At 50.3% G+C, this 26,828-nt stretch overlaps 1 protein-coding gene across 1 annotated transcript in view; it reads right to left on the bottom strand.

Moving 5' to 3' along the window:
- LOC148435712 (bifunctional glutamate/proline--tRNA ligase-like) overlaps positions 1 to 26,828 on the bottom strand; it is a gene marked incomplete at its 3' end in the record, with an annotated part of 144,970 nt that overhangs the window by 60,663 nt on the left and 57,479 nt on the right. The window contains exons 3-5 of the mRNA XM_088465605.1: positions 24,578 to 24,677; positions 2,937 to 3,093; positions 2,344 to 2,459 (exon numbers count right to left, since the gene is read on the bottom strand). Coding sequence (XP_088321731.1) covers positions 2,344 to 2,459; positions 2,937 to 3,093; positions 24,578 to 24,677 — 373 coding nt within the window. The remainder of the gene's footprint in view (positions 1 to 2,343; positions 2,460 to 2,936; positions 3,094 to 24,577; positions 24,678 to 26,828) is intronic.

Here is a 26,828-nt window from a genome sequence, read left to right as displayed (position 1 = left end):
TGTGGGGACCTGTGAGTGAGTCAGGCGGATGGGAGAGATGTTTGCAGTGATGGGGGAGTGAGATCGCTGTGGGGACCTGTGAGTGAGTCAGGCGGATGGGAGAGATGTTTGCAGTGATGGGGGAGTGAGATCGCTGTGGGGACCTGTGAGTGAGTCAGGCGGATGGGAGAGATGTTTGCAGTGATGGGGGAGTGAGATCGCTGTGGTGACCTGTGAGTGAGTCAGGCGGATGGGAGAGATGTTTGCAGTGATGGGGGAGTGAGATAGCTGTGGGGACCTGTGAGTGAGTCAGGCGGATGGGAGAGATGTTTGCAGTGATGGGGGAGTGAGATCGCTGTGGGGACCTGTGAGTGAGTCAGGCGGATGGGAGAGATGTTTGCAGTGATGGGGGAGTGAGATCGCTGTGGGGACCTGTGAGTGAGTCAGGCGGATGGGAGAGATGTTTGCAGTGATGGGGGAGTGAGATCGCTGTGGTGACCTGTGAGTGAGTCAGGCGGATGGGAGAGATGTTTGCAGTGATGGGGGAGTGAGATCGCTGTGGTGACCTCTGAGTGAGTCAGGCGGATGGGAGAGATGTTTGCAGTGATGGGGGAGTGAGATCGCTGCGGGGACCTGTGAGTGAGTCAGGCGGATGGGAGAGATGTTTGCAGTGATGGGGGAGTGAGATCGCTGTGGGGACCTGTGAGTGAGTCAGGCGGATGGGAGAGATGTTTGCAGTGATGGGGGAGTGAGATCGCTGTGGTGACCTGTGAGTGAGTCAGGCGGATGGGAGAGATGTTTGCAGTGATGGGGGAGTGAGATCGCTGTGGGGACCTGTGAGTGAGTCAGGCGGATGGGAGAGATGTTTGCAGTGATGGGGGAGTGAGATCGCTGTGGTGACCTGTGAGTGAGTCAGGCGGATGGGAGAGATGTTTGCAGTGATGGGGGAGTGAGATCGCTGTGGGGACCTGTGAGTGAGTCAGGCGGATGGGAGAGATGTTTGCAGTGATGGGGGAGTGAGATCGCTGTGGTGACCTGTGAGTGAGTCAGGCGGATGGGAGAGATGTTTGCAGTGATGGGGGAGTGAGATCGCTGTGGGGACCTGTGAGTGAGTCAGGCGGATGGGAGAGATGTTTGCAGTGATGGGGGAGTGAGATCGCTGTGGTGACCTGTGAGTGAGTCAGGCGGATGGGAGAGATGTTTGCAGTGATGGGGGAGTGAGATCGCTGTGGGGACCTGTGAGTGAGTCAGGCGGATGGGAGAGATGTTTGCAGTGATGGGGGAGTGAGATCGCTGTGGTGACCTGTGAGTGAGTCAGGCGGATGGGAGAGATGTTTGCAGTGATGGGGGAGTGAGATCGCTGTGGGGACCTGTGAGTGAGTCAGGCGGATGGGAGAGATGTTTGCAGTGATGGGGGAGTGAGATAGCTGTGGGGACCTGTGAGTGAGTCAGGCGGATGGGAGAGATGTTTGCAGTGATGGGGGAGTGAGATCGCTGTGGGGACCTGTGAGTGAGTCAGGCGGATGGGAGAGATGTTTGCAGTGATGGGGGAGTGAGATCGCTGTGGGGACCTGTGAGTGAGTCAGGCGGATGGGAGAGATGTTTGCAGTGATGGGGGAGTGAGATCGCTGTGGGGACCTGTGAGTGAGTCAGGCGGATGGGAGAGATGTTTGCAGTGATGGGGGAGTGAGATCGCTGTGGTGACCTGTGAGTGAGTCAGGCGGATGGGAGAGATGTTTGCAGTGATGGGGGAGTGAGATCGCTGTGGTGACCTCTGAGTGAGTCAGGCGGATGGGAGAGATGTTTGCAGTGATGGGGGAGTGAGATCGCTGCGGGGACCTGTGAGTGAGTCAGGCGGATGGGAGAGATGTTTGCAGTGATGGGGGAGTGAGATCGCTGTGGGGACCTGTGAGTGAGTCAGGCGGATGGGAGAGATGTTTGCAGTGATGGGGGAGTGAGATCGCTGTGGGGACCTGTGAGTGAGTCAGGCGGATGGGAGAGATGTTTGCAGTGATGGGGGAGTGAGATAGCTGTGGTGACCTGTGAGTGAGTCAGGCGGATGGGAGAGATGTTTGCAGTGATGGGGGAGTGAGATCGCTGTGGGGACCTGTGAGTGAGTCAGGCGGATGATAAATATTCTCACAATGACAGAACTGGTAACAAATAGTAATTACACGTTCTGGACATTATAAATGATACATACTCAGTCTAACAGAGGCTGTGGTTGGCTATATATCAGTAAAGACCACTATGGGTGTTGTATGGGTGTTGCAGAATCTATACCCCAGAAACATGAACGGACAGTGTGGTGAAGACACACAATATGAGCAGAACAGAGGATTTAAGGCTGAATAAGTAACTCACCGCTGCGGCGCTAAGCTCTCCCCGGGAAGGAACGCTGGGCTCCAGGAACGTGTACCAGCGTCGCACATTGACAGCAGCTTTGTTCGTTTTCAACTGTGACTGCCATGAACTGCTTACTGCACGGAGAAAAGAAACCAATCACAGCCCTGATACCCCACGTGCATGCCCGGCATTGGCAATAAGCCCCCCAACCACGACGTACACAGCCATCACCCCAGGACCACACAAGGGAACAGATATTGTGCTGGGCTGGGACTACAAACCTCTGCTATACAATAGGCATTTACTTTCTGCCGGTCTGGGGCTCATTAGTGCAGGCTAGGGGCTTCAGCATAGCATTATTTTATTATTTATTTCATTTTATCAGGTTATATGGGAATTAAGAAACAAAATAAAAGTGCTGCATGTTTTATTATAGTTGCTTTTATAACTACAAGACGTTGTGTTACACAATCTTATTATGCTGCTGCATACGGCGTGTAGAACGGAGATGGACCTGCAGTGACTCTACGTGTCCCGATAACACACAGGTATGAGATGAAGAGACTCCCAAACGCCTTCCCCCATCCTCAATGTAAATGGTTTTATTGTACCTGCCAGGGTGGAGAAGACGCTGATGTCAGCGAGGGTCAGGGCGTCCCCCACCAGGTAGGTGCGTAGAGAGAGGCCGTGGTTCAGCTCTTGGAGGGCGGCAGGAAACGTGGACTTGTGTAGTAGCCGGGTCTGACTAAACTCCATCCAGTGGCTGATCTGAGAGAGAACATCACCCCCCGTTATATCATATATCAGATTATAGAGAGACTCAGACATAATCACAGCGACACAGAGCCAGGCCGCCACCACTGCGTCATGGCACCAAGGTCACCGGGTGTCACAACGCACAACGTGGAGAAGCTGCGCAATGGGAGGATAACACAGCTGCCAATAATAATAAGGATGGTGGGGGGCTCTGTATTGCTCCTCGCCCCTACCACCCCCCCGGGCAGGAGACAAGGACCAGTGTCTATATTTAGGTGACATCCATCCAGCTATGATCACAATGTACCAATCATCACCACACGGGTATTACAGATGTACAGAAACAGGTCTAAATGAGAACTGTCGAAGCCGGATGATTGGCTGAGGCAGAATCTGTTTACAATCGGAATCTGCAAGGCGCTATTTTGCGACTGATCTCCCAGCGGCATTTTTAAGTTACAACTCACGAGCTAAGTACAGATGGGAATGTTTTTGGTAATCCTTTTAGAAGCCATGAGAGGCCCATTCTGGGGACAATCTTACATAGAAATATACCAAAACAACTAGAAAAACAGCTTCCTGAGAAAAGACAATACACCAGGAACTGTGGGTGATTTTTGCATGTAAATTAAGAAACCTCACATGTAGGCAGGTGTAGCTGTGGCAATTGTAATATAACCCAGACAGTGATCTGCACAAATACATTTGTAAATAGGCAGAAGAAAACCTTTCGCTTCACTGTCAGACAGGCCGGCACCAGCACACGGCCGGGGGTCTGCACCCTGTTTGGGTGTGAAACTCATTACTAATAACACATTGCAGTTTAAAAATGTTAGTAAAGGATGAGATATACATATATATATATATTAAATCCATCATAAATAGACTCACATACATAAACACCGCACATTACGCACAGTTGCGCTGTTTCACTCTACAAATAAACGCACCACGCATATTAGCAACTTTATGCAATATTCTCTTACACGTACACAAATTACATGAAAGGTTCCCTAGTATTAAAGTGTAATATTCAAGGTTTACTCAAGTGATTATTAATGTTGTGAAATAAAGATTATTTGATATCTAAGGTTTAGTACATGATAAGCCAACCGTGTTTGGTGTTGTACTGATCTACTCTGTCTCAACAACTTCCCGGTATCATCGGTGAGAACATCGCAATATGCGTCCGCAACTTATGGACTGTAGAGAGTTAAAACACCAAAATGTACTATGTAATGTTATCAGCTTAGATTTGCATGCAGGGGGAATAGAGGAGGCAATAGGCTGTCGAAGGCTGACCGGTGTCCATTTGAATCAACCTGTTAAATATCCTGTAACAGATGCACCCGCAGTGGGAACCAATGAAACCATGCCATGCCATTCTATTGTATTGCTTATCCCTGTAAGGGTATATATATGTATGTTCTGACCCCAATCTGGAGTGTTCTTGCTGATGCTGTTGATGGAGGTTTCTTGTTGATGCCGGTAACTGGTCCCAGAGCGCGTGCGTATGTGTAACTGTACCTTGGGTCTGTATGATTTCTTTGCGCTAAATAGTCTTTAGATCACAGCGTGTAACCTACTGTTTTTATGTTGAATAATATACTTTGTGCTTTGGAAACACATGTTCAAGGTCCGAAGGCATTTATTTTACTGTATGACTGCGTATGCAAATAGCGTAAATTTTAGAAGGTATAGGCAGGATTTAGAAGATATAGGAAGGATTGTACCAGAGGTTTAATACCGTTATAACAGAACATTATACATTTCTGATGTGAGGTTCAACATTAACAAACACGTAAAAAGATTTACAGAGAGAATTTTAATCTCTATCTTTAAAAATATATATAATAATTGCAAAATTAAGTTATTTTTTCCCACAAACTAATATTATACACATTCTCATTCACGTATGTATGTACTGAAATAAGTTCAATGAATATACCCAGAAGAGCTTCCTAAGGGCGTCTAGGGACACGTTGTATGTGTAAGAGCCTTGGCAGAACCATGTGTAGCCAGGATAAAGTTACACATAGCGCCAGGGGAGCCGAGCAGACGTGGCAGGAACAGCTGTAACAGCTCAACTAATAATATCCCAGGCAAAGAGCAGGCGGCCGTCTGATAGTGCTAAACAGAGAGAGAGCAGGCGGCCATCTGACAGCGCTATACAGAGAGAGAGAGAGCAGGCGGCCGTCGGATAGCTATATAGAGAGAGCAGGCGGCCGTCTGATAGCTATATACAGAGAGAGAGAGCAGGCGGCCGTCTGATAGCTATATACAGAGAGAGAGAGCAGGCGGCCGTCTGATAGCTATATACAGAGAGAGAGCAGGCGGTCATCTGATAGTGCTATACAGAGAGAGAGAGAGCAGGCGGCCGTCGTATAGCTATATAGAGAGAGCAGGCGGCCGTCTGATAGCTATATACAGAGAGAGAGAGCAGGCGGCCGTCTGATAGCTATAAGCTATATACAGAGAGAGAGAGCAGGCGGCCGTCTGATAGCGCAATACAGAGAGAGAGCAGGCAGCCATCTGATAGTGCTAAACAGAGAGAGAGAGCAGGCAGCCATCTGATAGCTATATATAGAGAGCAGGCGGACATCAGAGAGCTATATACAGAGAGAGAGCAGGCGGCCATCTGACAGCGCTATACAGAGAGAGAGAGAGAGCAGGCGGCCGTCGGATAGCTATATACAGAGAGAGAGAGCAGGCGGCCGTCTGATAGCTATAAGCTATATACAGAGAGAGAGAGCAGGCGGCCATCTGATAGTGCTATATAGAGAGAGCAGGCGGCCGTCTGATAGCTATATACAGAGAGAGAGAGCAGGCGGCCGTCTGATAGCTATAAGCTATATACAGAGAGAGAGAGCAGGCGGCCGTCTGATAGCGCAATACAGAGAGAGAGCAGGCGGCCATCTGATAGTGCTAAACAGAGAGAGAGAGCAGGCAGCCATCTGATAGCTATATATAGAGAGCAGGCGGCCATCAGATAGCTATATACAGAGAGAGCAGGCGGCCATCTGATAGCTATATACAGAGAGCAGGCGGCCATCTGATAGCTATATACAGAGAGAGCAGGCGGCCATCTGATAGCTATATACAGAGAGACAGCAGGCGGCCATCTGATAGCTATATACAGAGAGAGAGCAGGCGGCCATCTTATAGCTATAAACAGAGAGAGCAGGCGGCCATCTGATAGTGCTATACAGAGAGAGCAGGCGGCCATCTGATAGTGCTATACAGAGAGAGAGCAGGCGGCCGTCTGATAGCTATATACAGAGAGAGAGCAGGCGGCCATCTGATCGCTATATACAGAGAGAGAGAGCAGGCGGCCATCTGATAGCTATATACAGGGAGAGAGCAGGCGGCCATCTGATAGCTATATACAGAGAGAGAGCAAGCGGCGATCTGACAGCTATATACAGAGAGAGAGCAAGCGGCCATCTGACAGCTATATACAGAGAAAGAGAGCAGGCGGCCGTCTGACAGCTATATACAGAGAGAGAGAGCAGGCGGCCGTCTGACAGCTATATACAGAGAGAGAGAGCAGGCGGCCGTCTGATAGCTATAAACAGAGAAAGAGCAGGCGGCCATATGATAGCTATATACAGAGAGAGAGCAGGCGGCCAAGTGATAGCGCTATACAGAGAGAGAGCAGGCGGCCATCTGATAGCTATATACAGAGAGAGAGAGCAGGCGGCCATCTGATAGCTATATACAGAGAGAGAGCAAGCGGCCATCTGACAGCTATATACAGAGAAAGAGAGCAGGCGGCCGTCTGACAGCTATATACAGAGAGAGAGAGCAGGCGGCCGTCTGATAGCTATAAACAGAGAAAGAGCAGGCGGCCATATGATAGCTATATACAGAGAGAGAGCAGGCGGCCAAGTGATAGCGCTATACAGAGAGAGAGAGAAGGCGGTCATCTGATAGCTATATACAGAGAGAGAGAGCAGGCGGCCATCTGATAGCTATATACAGAGAGAGAGAGCAGGCGGCCATCTGATAGCGCTATACAGAGAGAGCAGGAGGAAATCTGAAAGCGCTATACAGAGAGAGCAGGAAGCCATCTGATAGCGCTATACAGAGAGAGCAGGCGGCCATCTGATAGCTATATACAGAGAGAGAGCAGGCGGCCATCTGATAGCTATATACAGAGGGAGAGCAGGCGGCCATCTGATAGCTATATACAGAGAGAGAGCAGGCGGCCATCTGATAGCTATATACAGAGAGAGCAGGCGGCCATCTGATAGCTATATACAGAGAGAGAGAGCAGGCGGCCATCTGATAGCTATATACAGAGAGAGAGCAGGCAGCCATCTGATAGCTATATACAGAGAGAGAGCAGACGGCCATCTGATAGCTATATACAGAGAGAGAGCAGGCGGCCATCTGATAGTGCTATACAGAGAGAGAGCAGGCGGCCGTCTGATAGCTATATACAGAGAGAGGAGGCAGCCATCTGATAGCTATATACAGAGAGAGAGAGCAGGCGGCCATCTGATAGCTATATACAGAGAGAGCAGGCGGCCGTCTGATAGCTATATACAGAGAGAGAGAGCAGGCGGCCGTCTGATAGCGCTATACAGAGAGAGAGCAGGCGGCCATCTGATAGTGCTAAACAGAGAGAGAGAGCAGGCAGCCATCTGATAGCTATATATAGAGAGCAGGCGGCTATCAGATAGCTATATACAGCGAGAGAGCAGGCGGCCATCTGATAGCTATATACAGAGAGCAGGCGGCCGTCTGATAGCTATATACAGAGAGAGAGAGCAGGCGGCCATCTGATAGCTATATACAGAGAGAGAAGGCGGCCATCTGATAGCTATATACAGAGAGAGCAGGCGGCCATCTGATAGCTATATACAGAGAGAGAGCAGGCGGCCATCTTATAGCTATATACAGAGAGAGCAGGCGGCCATCTGATAGTGCTATACAGAGAGAGCAGGCGGCCATCTGATAGTGCTATACAGAGAGAGAGCAGGCGGCCGTCTGATAGCTATATACAGAGAGAGAGCAGGCGGCCATCTGATCGCTATATACAGAGACAGAGCAGGCGGCCATCTGATAGCTATATACAGAGAGAGAGAAAGCGGCCATCTGACAGCTATATACAGAGAAAGAGAGCAGGCGGCCGTCTGACAGCTATATACAGAGAGAGAGAGCAGGCGGCCATCTGACAGCTATATACAGAGAGAGAGCAGGCGGCCATCTGAAAGCTATATACAGAGAGAGAGAGCAGGCGGCCATCTGATAGCTATAAACAGAGAAAGAGCAGGCGGCCATATGATAGCTATATACAGAGAGAGAGCAGGCGGCCAAGTGATAGCGCTATACAGAGAGAGAGCAGACGGCCATCTGATAGCTATATACAGAGAGAGAGAGCAGGCGGCCATCTGATAGCTATATACAGAGAGAGAGAGCAGGCGGCCATCTGATAGCGCTATACAGAGAGAGCAGGAGGAAATCTGATAGCGCTATACAGAGAGAGCAGGAAGCCATCTGATAGCGCTATACAGAGAGAGCAGGCGGCCATCTGATAGCTATATACAGAGAGAGAGCAGACGGCCATTTGATAGCTATATACAGAGAGAGAGCAGGCGGCCATCTGATAGCTATATACAGAGAGAGAGAGCAGGCGGCCATCTGATAGCTATATACAGAGAGAGAGAGCAGGCGGCCATCTGATAGCGCTATACAGAGAGAGCAGGAGGAAATCTGATAGCGCTATACAGAGAGAGCAGGAAGCCATCTGATAGCGCTATACAGAGAGAGCAGGCGGCCATCTGATAGCTATATACAGAGAGAGAGCAGGCGGCCATCTGATAGCTATATACAGAGAGAGAGCAGGCGGCCGTCTGATAGCTATATACAGAGAGAGAGAGCAGGCGGCCGTCTGATAGCTATATACAGAGAGAGAGCAGGCGGCCATCTGATAGCTATATACAGAGAGAGAGCAGGCGGCCATCTGATAGCTATATACAGAGAGAGAGAGCAGGCGGCCATCTGATAGCTATATACAGAGAGAGAGCAGACGGCCATCTGATAGCTATATACAGAGAGAGAGAGCAGGCGGCCATCTGATAGCTATATACGGAGAGAGAGCAGGCAGCCATCTGATAGCTATATACAGAGAGAGAGCAGACGGCCATCTGATAGCTATATACAGAGAGAGAGCAGGCGGCCATCTGATAGTGCTATACAGAGAGAGAGCAGGCGGCCGTCTGATAGCTATATACAGAGAGAGCAGGCAGCCATCTGATAGCTATATACAGAGAGAGAGAGCAGGCGGCCATCTGATAGCTATATACAGAGAGAGAGCAGGCGGCCATCTGATAGCTATATACAGAGAGAGAGCAGGCGGCCATCTGATAGTGCTATACAGAGAGAGCAGGCGGCCGTCTGATAGCTATATACAGAGAGAGCAGGCAGCCATCTGATAGCTATATACAGAGAGAGAGCAGGCGGCCATCTGATAGCTATATACAGTGAGAGAGCAGGCGGCCATCTGACAGCTATATACAGAGAGAGCAGGCGGCCATCTGATAGCTATATACAGAGAGAGAGCAGGCGGCCATCTGATAGCTATATACAGAGAGAGAAAGCAGGCGGCCATCTGATAGCTATATACAGAGAGAGAGAGCAGGCGGCCATCTGATAGCTATATACAGAGAGAGAGCAGGCGGCCATCTGATAGCTATATACAGAGAGAGAGCAGGCGGCCATCTGATAGCTATATACAGAGAGAGAGCAGGCGGCCATCTGATAGTGCTATACAGAGAGAGAGCAGGCGGCCATCTGATAGCTATATACAGAGAGAGAGAGCAGGCGGCCATCTGATAGCTATATACAGAGAGAGAGCAGGCGGCAATCTGATAGCTATATACAGAGAGAGAGCAGGCGGCCATCTGATAGCTATATACAGAGAGAGAGAGAGAGCAGGCGGCCATCTGATAGCTATATACAGAGAGAGAGAGAGAGCAGGCGGCCATCTGATAGCTATATACAGAGAGAGAGCAGGCGGCCATCTGATAGCTATATACAGAGAGAGAGAGAGCAGGCGGCCATCTGATAGCTATATACATAGAGAGAGCAAGCGGCCATCTGATAGCTATATACAGAGAGAGAGCAGGCGGCCAACTGATAGCTATATACAGAGAGAGAGCAGGCGGCCAACTGATAGCTATATACAGAGAGAGAGAGCAGGCGGCCATCTGATAGCTATATACAGAGAGAGAGCAGGCGGCCATCTGATAGTGCTATACAGAGAGAGAGAGCAGGCGGCCAATCTGATAGCTATATACAGAGAGAGAGAGCAGGCGGCCAATCTGATAGCTATATACAGAGAGAGAGCAGGCGGCCATCTGATAGCGCTATACAGAGAGAGAGAGCAGGCGGCCGTCTGATAGCTATATACAGAGAGAGAGCAGGCAGCCATCTGATAGCTATATACAGAGAGAGAGCAGGCGGCCATCTGATAGCTATATACAGAGAGAGCAGGCGGCCATCTGATAGCTATATACAGAGAGAGAGCAGGCGGCCATCTGATAGCTATATACAGAGAGAGAAAGCAGGCGGCCATCTGATAGCTATATACAGAGAGAGAGAGCAGGCGGCCATCTGATCGCTATATACAGAGAGAGAGAGCAGGCGGCCATCTGATAGCTATATACAGAGAGAGAGCAGCCGGCCATCTGATAGCTATATACAGAGAGAGAGCAGGCGGCCATCTGATAGCTATATACAGAGAGAGAGAAAGCGGCCATCTGACAGCTATATACAGAGAAAGAGAGCAGGCGGCCGTCTGACAGCTATATACAGAGAGAGAGAGCAGGCGGCCATCTGACAGCTATATACAGAGAGAGAGCAGGCGGCCATCTGAAAGCTATATACAGAGAGAGAGAGCAGGCGGCCATCTGATAGCTATATACAGAGAGAGAGAGAGAGCAGGCGGCCATCTGATAGCTATATACAGAGAGAGAGCAGGCGGCCATCTGATAGCTATATACAGAGAGAGAGCAGGCGGCCATCTGATAGCTATATACAGAGAGAGAGCAGGCGGCCATCTGATAGTGCTATACAGAGAGAGCAGGCGGCCGTCTGATAGCTATATACAGAGAGAGCAGGCAGCCATCTGATAGCTATATACAGAGAGAGAGCAGGCGGCCATCTGATAGCTATATACAGTGAGAGAGAGCAGGCGGCCATCTGATAGCTATATACAGAGAGAGCAGGCGGCCATCTGATAGCTATATACAGAGAGAGAGCAGGCGGCCATCTGATAGCTATATACAGAGAGAGAAAGCAGGCGGCCATCTGATAGCTATATACAGAGAGAGAGAGCAGGCGGCCATCTGATAGCTATATACAGAGAGAGAGCAGGCGGCCATCTGATAGCTATATACAGAGAGAGAGCAGGCGGCCATCTGATAGCTATATACAGAGAGAGAGCAGGCAGCCATCTGATAGTGCTATACAGAGAGAGCAGGCGGCCATCTGATAGCTATATACAGAGAGAGAGAGCAGGCGGCCATCTGATAGCTATATATAGAGAGAGAGAGCAGGCGGCCATCTGATAGCTATATACAGAGAGAGAGCAGGCGGCCATCTGATAGCTATATACAGAGAGAGAGAGCAGGCGGCCATCTGATAGCTATATACAGAGAGAGAGAGAGAGCAGGCGGCCATCTGATAGCTATATACAGAGAGAGAGCAGGCGGCCATCTGATAGCTATAAACAGAGAGAGAGCAGGCGGCCATCTGATAGCTATATACAGAGAGAGAGAGAGCAGGCGGCCATCTGATAGCTATATACATAGAGAGAGCAAGCGGACATCTGATAGCTATATACAGAGAGAGAGCAGGCGGCCGTCTGATAGCTATATACAGAGAGAGAGCAGGCGGCCATCTGATAGTGCTATACAGAGAGAGAGAGCAGGCGGCCAATCTGATAGCTATATACAGAGAGAGAGCAGGCGGCCATCTGATAGCGCTATACAGAGAGAGAGAGCAGGCGGCCGTCTGATAGCTATATACAGAGAGAGAGCAGGCGGCCATCTGATAGCTATATACAGAGAGAGAGCAGGCGGCCATCTGATAGCTATATACAGAGAGAGCAGGCGGCCATCTGATAGCTATATACAGAGAGAGAGCAGGCGGCCATCTGATAGCTATATACAGAGAGAGAAAGCAGGCGGCCATCTGATAGCTATATACAGAGAGAGAGAGCAGGCGGCCATCTGATAGCTATATACAGAGAGAGAGTAGGCGGCCATCTGATAGCTATATACAGAGAGAGAGAGAGCAGGCGGCCATCTGATAGCTATATACAGAGAGAGAGAGCAGGCGGCCATCTGATAGCTATATACAGAGAGAGAGAGCAGGCGGCCATCTGATAGCTATATACAGAGAGAGAGCAGGCGGCCATCTGATAGCTATATACAGAGAGAGAGAGAGCAGGCGGCCATCTGATAGCTATATACAGAGAGAGAGAGCAGGCGGCCATCTGATAGCTATATACAGAGAGAGAGCAGGCGGCCATCTGATAGCTATATACAGAGAGAGAGAGAGCAGGCGGCCATCTGATAGCTATATACAGAGAGAGAGAGCAGGCGGCCATCTGACAGCTATATACAGAGAAAGAGAGCAGGCGGCCGTCTGACAGCTATATACAGAGAGAGAGAGCAGGCGGCCATCTGACAGCTATATACAGAGAGAGAGCAGGCGGCCATCTGAAAGCTATATACAGAGAGAGAGAGCAGGCGGCCATCTGATAGCTATAAACAGAGAAAGAGCAGGCGGCCATATGATAGCTATATACAGAGAGAGAGCAGGCGGCCAAGTGATAGCGCTATACAGAGAGAGAGCAGACGGCCATCTGATAGCTATATACAGAGAGAGAGAGCAGGCGGCCATCTGATAGCTATATACAGAGAGAGAGAGCAGGCGGCCATCTGATAGCGCTATACAGAGAGAGCAGGAGGAAATCTGATAGCGCTATACAGAGAGAGCAGGAAGCCATCTGATAGCGCTATACAGAGAGAGCAGGCGGCCATCTGATAGCTATATACAGAGAGAGAGCAGACGGCCATTTGATAGCTATATACAGAGAGAGAGCAGGCGGCCATCTGATAGCTATATACAGAGAGAGAGAGCAGGCGGCCATCTGATAGCTATATACAGAGAGAGAGAGCAGGCGGCCATCTGATAGCGCTATACAGAGAGAGCAGGAGGAAATCTGATAGCGCTATACAGAGAGAGCAGGAAGCCATCTGATAGCGCTATACAGAGAGAGCAGGCGGCCATCTGATAGCTATATACAGAGAGAGAGCAGGCGGCCATCTGATAGCTATATACAGAGAGAGAGCAGGCGGCCGTCTGATAGCTATATACAGAGAGAGAGAGCAGGCGGCTGTCTGATAGCTATATACAGAGAGAGAGCAGGCGGCCGTCTGATAGCTATATACAGAGAGAGAGCAGGCGGCCATCTGATAGCTATATACAGAGAGAGAGAGCAGGCGGCCATCTGATAGCTATATACAGAGAGAGAGCAGACGGCCATCTGATAGCTATATACAGAGAGAGAGAGCAGGCGGCCATCTGATAGCTATATACGGAGAGAGAGCAGGCAGCCATCTGATAGCTATATACAGAGAGAGAGCAGACGGCCATCTGATAGCTATATACAGAGAGAGAGCAGGCGGTCATCTGATAGCTATATACAGAGAGAGAGCAGGCGGCCATCTGATAGCTATATACAGAGAGAGAGCAGGCGGCCATCTGATAGTGCTATACAGAGAGAGCAGGCGGCCGTCTGATAGCTATATACAGAGAGAGCAGGCAGCCATCTGATAGCTATATACAGAGAGAGAGCAGGCGGCCATCTGATAGTGCTATACAGAGAGAGAGCAGGCGGCCGTCTGATAGCTATATACAGAGAGAGCAGGCAGCCATCTGATAGCTATATACAGAGAGAGAGAGCAGGCGGCCATCTGATAGCTATATACAGAGAGAGAGCAGGCGGCCATCTGATAGCTATATACAGAGAGAGAGCAGGCGGCCATCTGATAGTGCTATACAGAGAGAGCAGGCGGCCGTCTGATAGCTATATACAGAGAGAGCAGGCGGCCATCTGATAGCTATATACAGAGAGAGAGCAGGCGGCCATCTGATAGCTATATACAGTGAGAGAGCAGGCGGCCATCTGACAGCTATATACAGAGAGAGCAGGCGGCCATCTGATAGCTATATACAGAGAGAGAGCAGGCGGCCATCTGATAGCTATATACAGAGAGAGAAAGCAGGCGGCCATCTGATAGCTATATACAGAGAGAGAGAGCAGGCGGCCATCTGATAGCTATATACAGAGAGAGAGCAGGCGGCCATCTGATAGCTATATACAGAGAGAGAGCAGGCGGCCATCTGATAGCTATATACAGAGAGAGAGCAGGCGGCCATCTGATAGTGCTATACAGAGAGAGAGCAGGCGGCCATCTGATAGCTATATACAGAGAGAGAGAGCAGGCGGCCATCTGATAGCTATATACAGAGAGAGAGCAGGCGGCAATCTGATAGCTATATACAGAGAGAGAGCAGGCGGCCATCTGATAGCTATATACAGAGAGAGAGAGAGAGCAGGCGGCCATCTGATAGCTATATACAGAGAGAGAGAGAGAGCAGGCGGCCATCTGATAGCTATATACAGAGAGAGAGCAGGCGGCCATCTGATAGCTATATACAGAGAGAGAGAGAGCAGGCGGCCATCTGATAGCTATATACATAGAGAGAGCAAGCGGCCATCTGATAGCTATATACAGAGAGAGAGCAGGCGGCCATCTGATAGCTATATACAGAGAGAGAGAGCAGGCGGCCATCTGATAGCTATATACAGAGAGAGAGCAGGCGGCCATCTGATAGTGCTATACAGAGAGAGAGAGCAGGCGGCCAATCTGATAGCTATATACAGAGAGAGAGAGCAGGCGGCCAATCTGATAGCTATATACAGAGAGAGAGCAGGCGGCCATCTGATAGCGCTATACAGAGAGAGAGCAGGCGGCCGTCTGATAGCTATATACAGAGAGAGAGCAGGCAGCCATCTGATAGCTATATACAGAGAGAGAGCAGGCGGCCATCTGATAGCTATATACAGAGAGAGCAGGCGGCCATCTGATAGCTATATACAGAGAGAGAGCAGGCGGCCATCTGATAGCTATATACAGAGAGAGAAAGCAGGCGGCCATCTGATAGCTATATACAGAGAGAGAGAGCAGGCGGCCATCTGATCGCTATATACAGAGAGAGAGAGCAGGCGGCCATCTGATCGCTATATACAGAGAGAGAGAGCAGGCGGCCATCTGATAGCTATATACAGAGAGAGAGCAGCCGGCCATCTGATAGCTATATACAGAGAGAGAGCAGGCGGCCATCTGATAGCTATATACAGAGAGAGAGAAAGCGGCCATCTGACAGCTATATACAGAGAAAGAGAGCAGGCGGCCGTCTGACAGCTATATACAGAGAGAGAGAGCAGGCGGCCATATGATAGCTATATACAGAGAGAGAGCAGGAAGCCATCTGATAGCGCTATACAGAGAGAGCAGGCGGCCATCTGATAGCTATATACAGAGAGAGAGCAGACGGCCATTTGATAGCTATATACAGAGAGAGAGCAGGCGGCCATCTGATAGCTATATACAGAGAGAGCAGGCGGCCATCTGATAGCTATATACAGAGAGAGAGAGCAGGCGGCCATCTGAAAGCGCTATACAGAGAGAGCAGGAGGAAATCTGATAGCGCTATACAGAGAGAGCAGGCGGCCAATCTGATAGCTATATACAGAGAGAGAGCAGGCGGCCATCTGAAAGCGCTATACAGAGAGAGCAGGAGGAAATCTGATAGCGCTATACAGAGAGAGCAGGCGGCCAATCTGATAGCTATATACAGAGAGAGAGCAGGCGGCCATCTGATAGCTATATACAGAGAGAGAGAGCAGGCGGCCATCTGATAGCTATATACAGAGAGAGAGAGCAGGCGGCCATCTGATAGCTATATACAGAGAGAGAGCAGGCGGCCATCTGATAGCTATATACAGAGAGAGAGAGAGCAGGCGGCCATCTGATAGCTATATACAGAGAGAGAGAGCAGGCGGCCATCTGATAGCTATATACAGAGAGAGAGAGCAGGCGGCCATCTGATAGCTATATACAGAGAGAGAGAGAAGGCGGCCATCAGATAGCTATATACAGAGAGAGAGAGAAGGCGGCCATCTGATAGCTATATACAGAGAGAGAGAGAGAGAGCAGGCGGCCATCTGATAGCTATATACAGAGAGAGAGAGCAGGCGGCCATCTGATAGCTATATACAGAGAGAGAGAGAAGGCGGATGGTTCCTCCTGATCCCTCGCAATGGACCAGGCCCTGCACGGTATAGCTGGCTGGGGATTTGAGCTTTGGAGACGCTTGGCTCAACCCAGAACAGGCGGAGAACGGAATAGCGTTTTACGTAATTCTGGTGGCCACTGGACCTCCACAGATCAAAGGTAAGTGGATTTTACTTGCTAAATACATTTTTAAAATACATTTAAGACATTTTACCATACATATATATTTATCTATATACCCTCTGTGCAGCATCAGACATGACCCACGGCAGCTCGGGATGTGCGCCCGGCTCAGTGCTGCATATACAGGGTTATACATTGTACCATACATATATATTTATCTATATACCCTCTGTGCAGCATCAGGCATGACCCACGGCAACTCGGGATGTGCGCCCAGCTCAGTGCTCCATATACAGGGTTATACATTGTACCATACATATATATTTATCTATATACCCTCTGTGCAGCATCAGGCATGACCCACGGCAGCTCGGGATGTGCGCCCAGCTCAGTGCTGCATATACAGGGTTATATATTATACCATACATATATATTTATCTATATACCCTCTGTGCAGCATCAGGCATGACCCACGGCAGCTCGGGATGTGCCCGGCTCAGTGCTGCATATACAGGGTTATATATTATACCATACATATATATTTATCTATATACCCTCTGTGCAGCATCAGACATGACCCACGGCAGCTCGGAATGTGCGCCCGGCTCAGTGCTGCATATACAGGGTTATACATTATACCATACATATATATTTATCTATATACCCTCTGTGCAGCATCAGGCATGACCCACGGCAGCTCGGGATGTGCGCCCAGCTCAGTGCTGCATATACAGGGTTATATATTATACCATACATATATATTTATCTATATACCCTCTGTGCAGCATCAGACATGACCCACGGCAGCTCGGGATGTGCCCGGCTCAGTGCTGCATATACAGGGTTATACATTGTACCATACATATATATTTATCTATATACCCTCTGTGCAGCATCAGGCATGACCCACGGCAGCTTGGGATGTGCCCGGCTCAGTGCTGCATATACAGGGTTATACATTATACCATACATATATATTTATCTATATACCCTCTGTGCAGCATCAGGCATGACCCACGGCAGCTCGGGATGTGCCCGACTCAGTGCTGCATATACAGGGTTATATATTATACCATACATATATATTTATCTATATACCCTCTGTGCAGCATCAGGCATGACCCACGGCAGCTCGGGATGTGCCCGGCTCAGTGCTGCATATACAGGGTTATATATTATACCATACATATATATTTATCTATATACCCTCTGTGCAGCATCAGGCATGACCCACGGCAGCTCGGGATGTGCCCGGCTCAGTGCTGCATATACAGGGTTATATATGTAACTGTGTCCAGGGCTCAGCTCTGGGCGTAGTACTGAGCGCCAGCCAGGCTCCCATTCCCCAGCATTAAGTCCTCACTGCCGCCCCATCACAGCCGCCGGAGAGGATTCGGGGTCGCGGCGCACTCATACCGCCCCCACCCCAGGTGCAACGGGCCGAGGGTTAACACTGCTGCGGCCGTCGGAGGGCGTCCAGGCCGCCTTAGGAAATATAAATACATTTAAACACACCTGGCGCCGGTAAAATACATTTTAACTCAGGCGCCTATTATCCTTTTATATATGGCGCTGCTGCGCGGGGGGTTAAGCCTTTGAGTGCTGCGGATGCCGTTGCCACGTAATGGGGTTTGAGAGTCGGCAGCGAAACTGGGGACCCGGCCACAAGGAGTAACCCGGGTCAGAGCCATGGTGTGAAGGGGGTCTGTCCAGGGCCTGACCTATGTTCCAAGTTAGGGGTAAGATTTTGGTATAAAAGGGGTATAACATGGCCCATCAGGGGAGAGCGATTTGATTGCCGCTAAGACAGACAGGACTCTTGCAAAGAGGCACAAAATAGAGGGAGACAGAGTCACCGTGTTGGGCAGCTGGAGACCTCTGGGTGGGCCACAGAATTACGGCCATGTCAGAAACAAAAAGTGAAACGTTTTTTTAGTATTTTAATGATCTTCAGCCAACAAAAAAATAATATGAGATATGGTAAGAACTTACCCTTGTTATCTCTATTTCTACGAAGTCCATAGGGTTCCACAGGATACCTTGGGTATAGGTGTGACGTCAGTCGCAGGGCACCAAAGAGTTAAGCTTTCAGCCTCCCAGGATGCACTAGGTCCCCCTCCTATACCCCGCCCCCGGGCCAAGGCACCTCAGTTAGTTACCAAGCCATAGGCCGGAGGAGGAGAAGGAAGAGAGAGAACAAAGATCTGGACACATACAAGAATCACATTCTCACCAGAGGGAGACGGAAAACCGGTGACCAGAGCAAAGCCCATCTGCAGCACAGGTGCGACAGGGCGGGAGTCCTGTGGAACCCTATGGACTTCGTAGAAATAGAGATAACAAGGGTAAGTTCTTACCATATCTCATATTTTCTACTTCAGGGTCCATAGGGTATCCACAGGATACCTTGGGGATGTCCCAAAGCAGTATCCTTTAAGGGTGGGGACGCTCCTGTGCAGAAAGGAGAATCCGCCGCCCGAAGGAAGCATCCTGAGAGGCGAAGGTGTCAAACCTGTAATACCTCACGAAGGTATGGACAGAAGACCACGTAGCAGCCTTGCAGATCTGAACTGCCGAGGCACCACGTCGAGCTGCCCACGAAGGACCCACAGACCTAGTGGAATGAGCCTTCAGAGAAGGAGGGACCGGTAGGCCTTCATGAAGATAAGCTCCAGAAATAGCCATACGGATCCAGGCTGCCAAAGTTTGCTTTGAAGCAGGCCAACCCTTTTTACGGAAGCCAAAGAGGACAAACAAAGCGTCCGACTTCCTAAACGAAGAAGTGCGGTCAACATAAGTCCTTAAGGCCCGCACAACATCCAAAGAGGCCTCACCCACGGAAAGACCCGGTGAGTTAAAGGCCGGAACAACTATTTCCTCGTTAATATGAAACTGGGAAACAACTTTGGGAAGAAACTCGGGCCGAGTGCGGAGCACTGCCCTGTTCCCATAAAAAACCAAGAAAGGGGGTCTACAAGAAAGAGCCCCTAACTCAGAAACACGTCTGGCCGAAGCAATGGCCAGAAGGAAAACAGTCTTAGCTGTTAGCCATTTAAGATCCACTGAGCCCAGTGGTTCAAACGGCGGTCCTTGGAGAGCCCTCAGGACCACAGCCAAATCCCAAGGCGCCACAGGTGGAACAAAGGGCGGCTGAATGCGGAGAACACCCTGCATAAAGGTGCGCACATCCGGGATTGTAGCAATCCTACGGTGAAACCAGACAGATAGGGCCGAAACCTGTACCTTCAAAGAAGCAAGGCGAAGCCCATGATCTAGTCCCGCTTGCAGGAAGGCGAGAATCCGAGACAGACGAAACTCCCGCGGTGCATAACCTCTCGGTCGACACCACTGGAAGAACGTATGCCACACGCGATGGTATATCCTCGCGGAAGACGGTTTCCGAGCTCGCAACATGGTACGCACCACAGAGCTGGAAAACCCCCGGGACCTCAGCATGGCCGTCTCAACAGCCACGCCGTCAAAGACAGCCGAGTCAGGTCCGGGTGAAGGCAAGGACCCTGAGACAGAAGGTCCGGTCGTAGCGGCAACCGCAGAGGAATGTCCACGGACAGACCCTGAAGGTCTGAGAACCAGTGCCGTCTGGGCCACGCGGGAGCTATCAACAGGAGCGTCCCTCCTTCCTGTTTGAATTTCCGGATTACCCGTGGAAGAAGGGAGACCGGAGGGAACAGGTATGCGAACCGGAACGTCCACCGGACGGACAGAGCATCCACCAGAGACGCCCCTTCGTCTCTTGTGCGAGACCCGTACACCGGCAACTTGTTGTTGTGCCGGGACGCCATGAGGTCGATTTCTGGAAGACCCCACCTGTCCACCAGTAGTTGAAAAACGTCCGGGTGCAGGGACCATTCCCCCGGATGAACGTCCTGGCGACTTAGAAAGTCCGCCTCCCAATTGAGCACTCCCGGGATGAAGACCGCTGATATGGCCGGAAGATTGCGCTCCGCCCAAACCAGGATCCGAGAGACCTCTACGAGAGCCGCCCGACTGCGAGTTCCTCCTTGCCTGTTTATGTAGGCCACGGTGGTAGCGTTGTCCGACTGGACCTGCACCGGGCGACCCTGGAGAAACCGCTGTGCCTGCTGGAGAGCATTGAAGACCGCACGGAGTTCCAAGATATTTATTGGAAGCTCCGCTTCTGTCGGCGTCCACCTGCCCTGGAACAAGTGTGGACCCGAAACTGCTCCCCAGCCCCGAAGACTGGCGTCCGTTGTCAACAGGACCCAATTTGGAACCCAGAACGGACGTCCCTTGTTGAGGTGGTTCGTCTGTAACCACCACGTAAGGGACAGGCGAACCTCCTGGGTGAGCACAATCGTCTGGGACTTCAGAGACTGAGTCAGCCCGTTCCACTTGGACAGGATCAGGTGCTGCAGAGGTCTGGAGTGAAACTGGGCGTATTCCACCATGTCGAACACCGACACCATGGAGCCCAGTAACCTCATCGCCGAGTGTAAGGACACCCGGCGGCTGTGCAGACAACTGCGCACCCTTGACTGTAAAGCAGAGATCTTGTCCTCCGTCACGAAGATCCTTTGCTGTCCCGAGTCCAATAAGGCTCCAAGATGCAGAATCCTCCGAGACGGGATTAGAGTGGACTTCTGCCAGTTGATTAGCCAGCCGTGCCGTTGCAGCAGTGCAATGGTCAGGTCCAAGTGGCGTAACAGGAGCTCTGGAGATCCTGCCACCAATAACAGGTCGTCCAAATACGGCAACATGCGGACTCCCTGCAGCCGCAGAGAAGCCGCCATGACCGCCATCACCTTGGTGAAAACACGTGGTGCTGTTGCCAGGCCAAAAGGTAACGCCCGAAACTGGAAGTGGTCGCTGCTGATTGCGAACCTGAGGAACTGTTGATGGCGCCAAAGAATAGGGACATGCAGGTAAGCGTCCTGTATGTCCAATGACACCAAGTAGTCCCCAGGTTCCAGCGCCAGAATGATGGACCGTAGGGTCTCCATCCGAAACTTCGGGACCCGCAAAGACTTGTTGAGTGCTTTGAGGTTGAGAATCGGACGATATGACCCATTGGGTTTCTGTACCAAAAATAGATTTGAATAGAAACCCTGGCCCCTCTGGGAGAATGGAACCGCCACTATAACTCCAGCCTGGAGCATAGTGTGCAATACCTTCCGCAGCTCCGTAGCCTTGTTCCGGTCTGATGGGAGACCCGTGGTGAAGAAGCGAGCCGGGGGTCTGTGCCGGAAGGAGAGGGCGTATCCGTGAGAAACCACCTCCAGAACCCAAGTGTCTGTCGTAGTGGTCGACCAACACTGGGCGAACTGTAGCAGGCGGCCTCCCACCCTGGGATCCCCCAAAGGGAGGCCCGGACCGTCAGGCCGCAGGCTTGTCATCTGGCTTGGGGGCCGGACGTCTGGTACTCCATGCCTGCTTCCGGGGCTTGACCGATTTCTTAGGGCCAGCCTGTCGAGGAAACGACTGTGGTTTGGGCCTGCCCTGGGCCCTAGATGACCGAAAGGACGATGGTCCCGAACCAGAAGGAGCAGCGGCCGACGGGAGACAGGCAGATTTGGCTGCCGCCAGCGTGGCCACAATCTTATCCAGATCCGGACCGAAGAGAACTTCTCCGGTAAACGGCAACGCTTCCAGACCTTTCTTGGAATCTGCGTCCGCCTTCCAGGATCGCAGCCACAAGGTGCGACGAGCAGCTACCGCTGCTGAAGAAATTCTAGACACCAGAGTACTAATGTCTAGAGCCGCCTCGTTGATGTAGGTGGCCGAATCACGGAGATTGCCAATCAACTCCGCCTGATCGGCCGGACAGTCGGATTCAAAAGAAGCCTCTAATGAATCCGCCCAGCGCTCCATCGCTCTGGCAACCCAGCAAATGGCCATAGCCGGCCGTGCTGCCCCCCCTGCAAGGGAATAAGCGGACTTCAGGCAGATTTCTACCTTGCGGTCCGTAGCATCCTTAAGGGAGGACATGGATGGCATCGGCAATGTGGCACTACGGACAAGACGGGTCACGTGAGAATCCACCTGTGGAGGGGATTCCCACTTCGCAAAATAATTATCCGCGAACGGATAAGCCACCGCCAGGCGTCTCTGCGGCTGGTATCTTTTGCCAGGTTGTTTCCACGCCTCCTCTAAATGGTCCACCAACTGACCCGAAAGAGGAAAGACTGTGGCATCGCCCTTCACATCTTTGAAAAAGGCATACTTAGATTTAGCCGCTGGGGGAACTTCGTCCTCAATCACCAAGGCTGTGCGGACCGCCCGAATAAGTCCAGGAATATATACTTTGGACTTAGCATCAGCGTCCTTAGTATGGAGAGGTTCCTGATCGTAAGGATCTAGAATCTCCCCATCATCAGACGTCCCTTCGTCATCCTCATAAGGAGCGGACAGAGACGCCACCGGCCTTTTATGAGACCGCATCACAGACTCCCCTTGCAACACATCCGACAAGTGCTGTACAGAACTCGTCAGGGAGTTAACCCACGCTGGCTCCTGAGAACCCGGGAGCGGGGAAATAGGGAGACTGTGGGGTACCACCAATTGTCGTGGGAACCCCTGCATGGGTGACGACACCACAGACTGCTGGGACAAACCCATCGGAGTAAACGCGGGCTGCGGAGCTAACTGGCCCACTAAAGCTGTTAACGCCTGAGCGAAACAAGCCCAGGGCGGCTCCTGTACCAGTGCTGTAACCGTAATAGGCCGCGCCATGGACAAACACTGCCGGCAAAGGCCCTCCGCGCTACCCTCCCCCTCCGCTAACGGTACTTTGCACGTGGTACACTGTAGCCGGAGGGGAAAATCACTTTCAGACATGATGGCACCACGTATGTGACCTCTCTCACCAATTAAGTATTAAATAGGCGAGAGACCACCCTGCAGCACCGCACCGCAAGGGCTTTAGCAGAAAGAACAGGGACAGTAATAAAGCTGACAGTTTAGATGAAGAAAAGATTACAGGCAGCAGCGCTAGCACAGTCACATACAATGCAGAGAAATAACAATTCCTGCACTAACAGCGCTGATCACTCAACTACACAGACACAGGGCCTGGTAGGACACAGCGCTGCATACACAGACCTGACCACAGCGGAGGAGAGGTATGCGGGGGGACCCAGACCACGATGCTTCCGTCCAGCGCTTCCAGCAGCGTTCACCATGCGTTCTGGAGAAGATGGCCGCCGAGGAGCAGAGAGGAGGCTGGCCTGGGGGAGGAGCGCTGCCACAGGACCAGTCGGCAGCATGCAGAGAGGGCTGTGTGCAGCGGGGGAGGCGCCGGCTGTGAGACAGGGAAGGCGCGCTCCCCTGGCATGCATTTAACCCCTGGGACGCCGCAGTGCTACCGCTCTGCTGCGGTCCGCTGTCCCAGGGGGTAGTGGAAGCGCAGGTTGGTCGCCTGGCTCCACGCTGCAGCCAGTCCCCAGGGAGCCCCCTGCCTGGGGACTTAGGACCATGTGATCAGCGGGGACCCACCGCGGGACCCCGCTGCTTACCTCTGTCCCCCTTGAATCCGGCCATGGTCCGGAGCATCTGGGGTCACCGCTAGCTGTGACCCCAGACGCCCACCAGCATCCCCGGATCAGTACCGGCGTTCTGGTACCGGCGGGGTGTAGGGAAGACAGCATGGACGTCAGGACTGACTGTCCATGCTGTACATCCAGTTGTGCAGCCACAGCTGCATGAAGAATAAGCTTCAGGGGCTCTTCTAGCCCCCACTCCAACAGGTGCACCCGACTCCGGCCGGGCACCAAACTAAACTGAGGTGCCTTGGCCCGGGGGCGGGGTATAGGAGGGGGACCTAGTGCATCCTGGGAGGCTGAAAGCTTAACTCTTTGGTGCCCTGCGACTGACGTCACACCTATACCCAAGGTATCCTGTGGATACCCTATGGACCCTGAAGTAGAAATATATATTTTTTTTCTATTTGGGTGGATTTCTTATTTAAAAAACATTATACTCTACAATATAACCATTAACTCAGTAGATTTTCATACCTCTGTCTGCTCCATTAAATTTGAACCGTACAATCCAGTGTGTGGAGCCAGTCTGGCCAAGTATCGGATGATGGAGTTCACATCGGTGAATGAGACTCCTCTGTAAGAGATAGAGACGCATCAGACTAGTGCTGTACATTACACCAATCACTGATCCCTACATATATAACACTACAGGCTAGTGCTGTACATTACACCAATCACTGATCCCTACATATATCACACTACAGGCTAGTGCTGTACTTACACCAATCACTGATCCCTACATATATAACACTACAGGCTAGTGCTGTACATTACACCAATCACTGATCCCTACATATATAACACTACAGGCTAGTACTGTACATTACACCAATCACTGATCCCTACATATATAACACTACAGGCTAGTACTGTACATTACACCAATCACTGATCCCTACATATATAACACTACAGGCTAGTGCTGTACATTACACCAATCACTGATCCCTACATATATAACACTACAGGCTAGTGCTGTACTTACACCAATCACTGATCCCTACATATATAACACTACAGGCTAGTGCTGTACATTACACCAATAACTGATCCCTACATATATAACACTACAGGCTAGTGCTGTACTTACACCAATCACTGATCCCTACATATATAATACTACAGGCTAGTGCTGTACATTACACCAATCACTGATCCCCCCATATATAACACTACAGGCTAGTGCTGTACATTACACCAATCACTGATCCCTACATATATAACACTACAGACTAGTGCTGTACTTACACCAATAACTGATCCCTACATATATAATACTACAGGCTAGTGCTGTACTTACACCAATAACTGATCCCCCCATATATAACACTACAGGCTAGTGCTGTACTTACACCAATAACTGATCCCCACATATAACACTACAGGCTAGTGCTGTACATTACACCAATCACTGATCCCTACATATATAACACTACAGGCTAGTGCTGTACTTACACCAATAACTGATCCCTACATATATAACACTACAGGCTAGTGCTGTACATTACACCAATCACTGATCCCTACATATATAACACTACAGGCTAGTGCTGTACATTACACCAATCACTGATCCCTACATATATAACACTACAGGCTAGTGCTGTACATTACACCAATCACTGATCCCTACATATATAACACTACAGGCTAGTGCTGTACATTACACCAATCACTGATCCCTACATATATAATACTACAGGCTAGTGCTGTACATTACACCAATCACTGATCCCTACATATATAATACTACAGGCTAGTGCTGTACATTACACCTATCACTGATCCCCACATATATAATACTACAGGCTAGTGCTGTACATTACACCAATCACTGATCCCTACATATATAATACTACAGGCTAGTGCTGTACATTACACCAATCACTGATCCCTACATATATAATACTACAGGCTAGTGCTGTACTTACACCAATAACTGATCCCTACATATATAATACTACAGGCTAGTGCTGTACATTACACCAATCACTGATCCCTACATATATAATACTACAGGCTAGTGCTGTACATTACACCAATCACTGATCCCTACATATATAACACTACAGGCTAGTGCTGTACATTACACCAATCACTGATCCCTACATATATAATACTACAGGCTAGTGCTGTACATTACACCAATCACTGATCCCTACATATATAACACTACAGGCTAGTGCTGTACATTACACCAATCACTGATCCCTACATATATAATACTACAGGCTAGTACTGTACATTACACCAATCACTGATCCCTACATATATAACACTACAGGCTAGTGCTGTACATTACACCAATCACTGATCCCCCCCATATATAATACTACAGGCTAGTGCTGTACTTACACCAATAACTGATCCCTACATATATAATACTACAGGCTAGTGCTGTACATTACACCAATCACTGATCCCTACATATATAATACTACAGGCTAGTGCTGTACATTACACCAATCACTGATCCCTACATATATAACACTACAGGCTAGTGCTGTACATTACACCAATCACTGATCCCTACATATATAATACTACAGGCTAGTGCTGTACATTACACCAATCACTGATCCCTACATATATAACACTACAGGCTAGTGCTGTACATTACACCAATCACTGATCCCTACATATATAATACTACAGGCTAGTGCTGTACATTACACCAATCACTGATCCCTACATATAACACTACAGACTAGTGCTGTACATTACA

The sequence above is a fragment of the Taudactylus pleione genome, unplaced genomic scaffold (genome assembly GCF_031769625.1).
Source record: "Taudactylus pleione unplaced genomic scaffold, aTauple2 ptg002044l, whole genome shotgun sequence".
Classification (NCBI taxonomy): Eukaryota; Metazoa; Chordata; class Amphibia; order Anura; family Myobatrachidae; genus Taudactylus; species Taudactylus pleione.
Note: the sequence above shows the minus strand (reverse complement) of the source record. Positions and strands in the feature narration are given on the sequence as shown.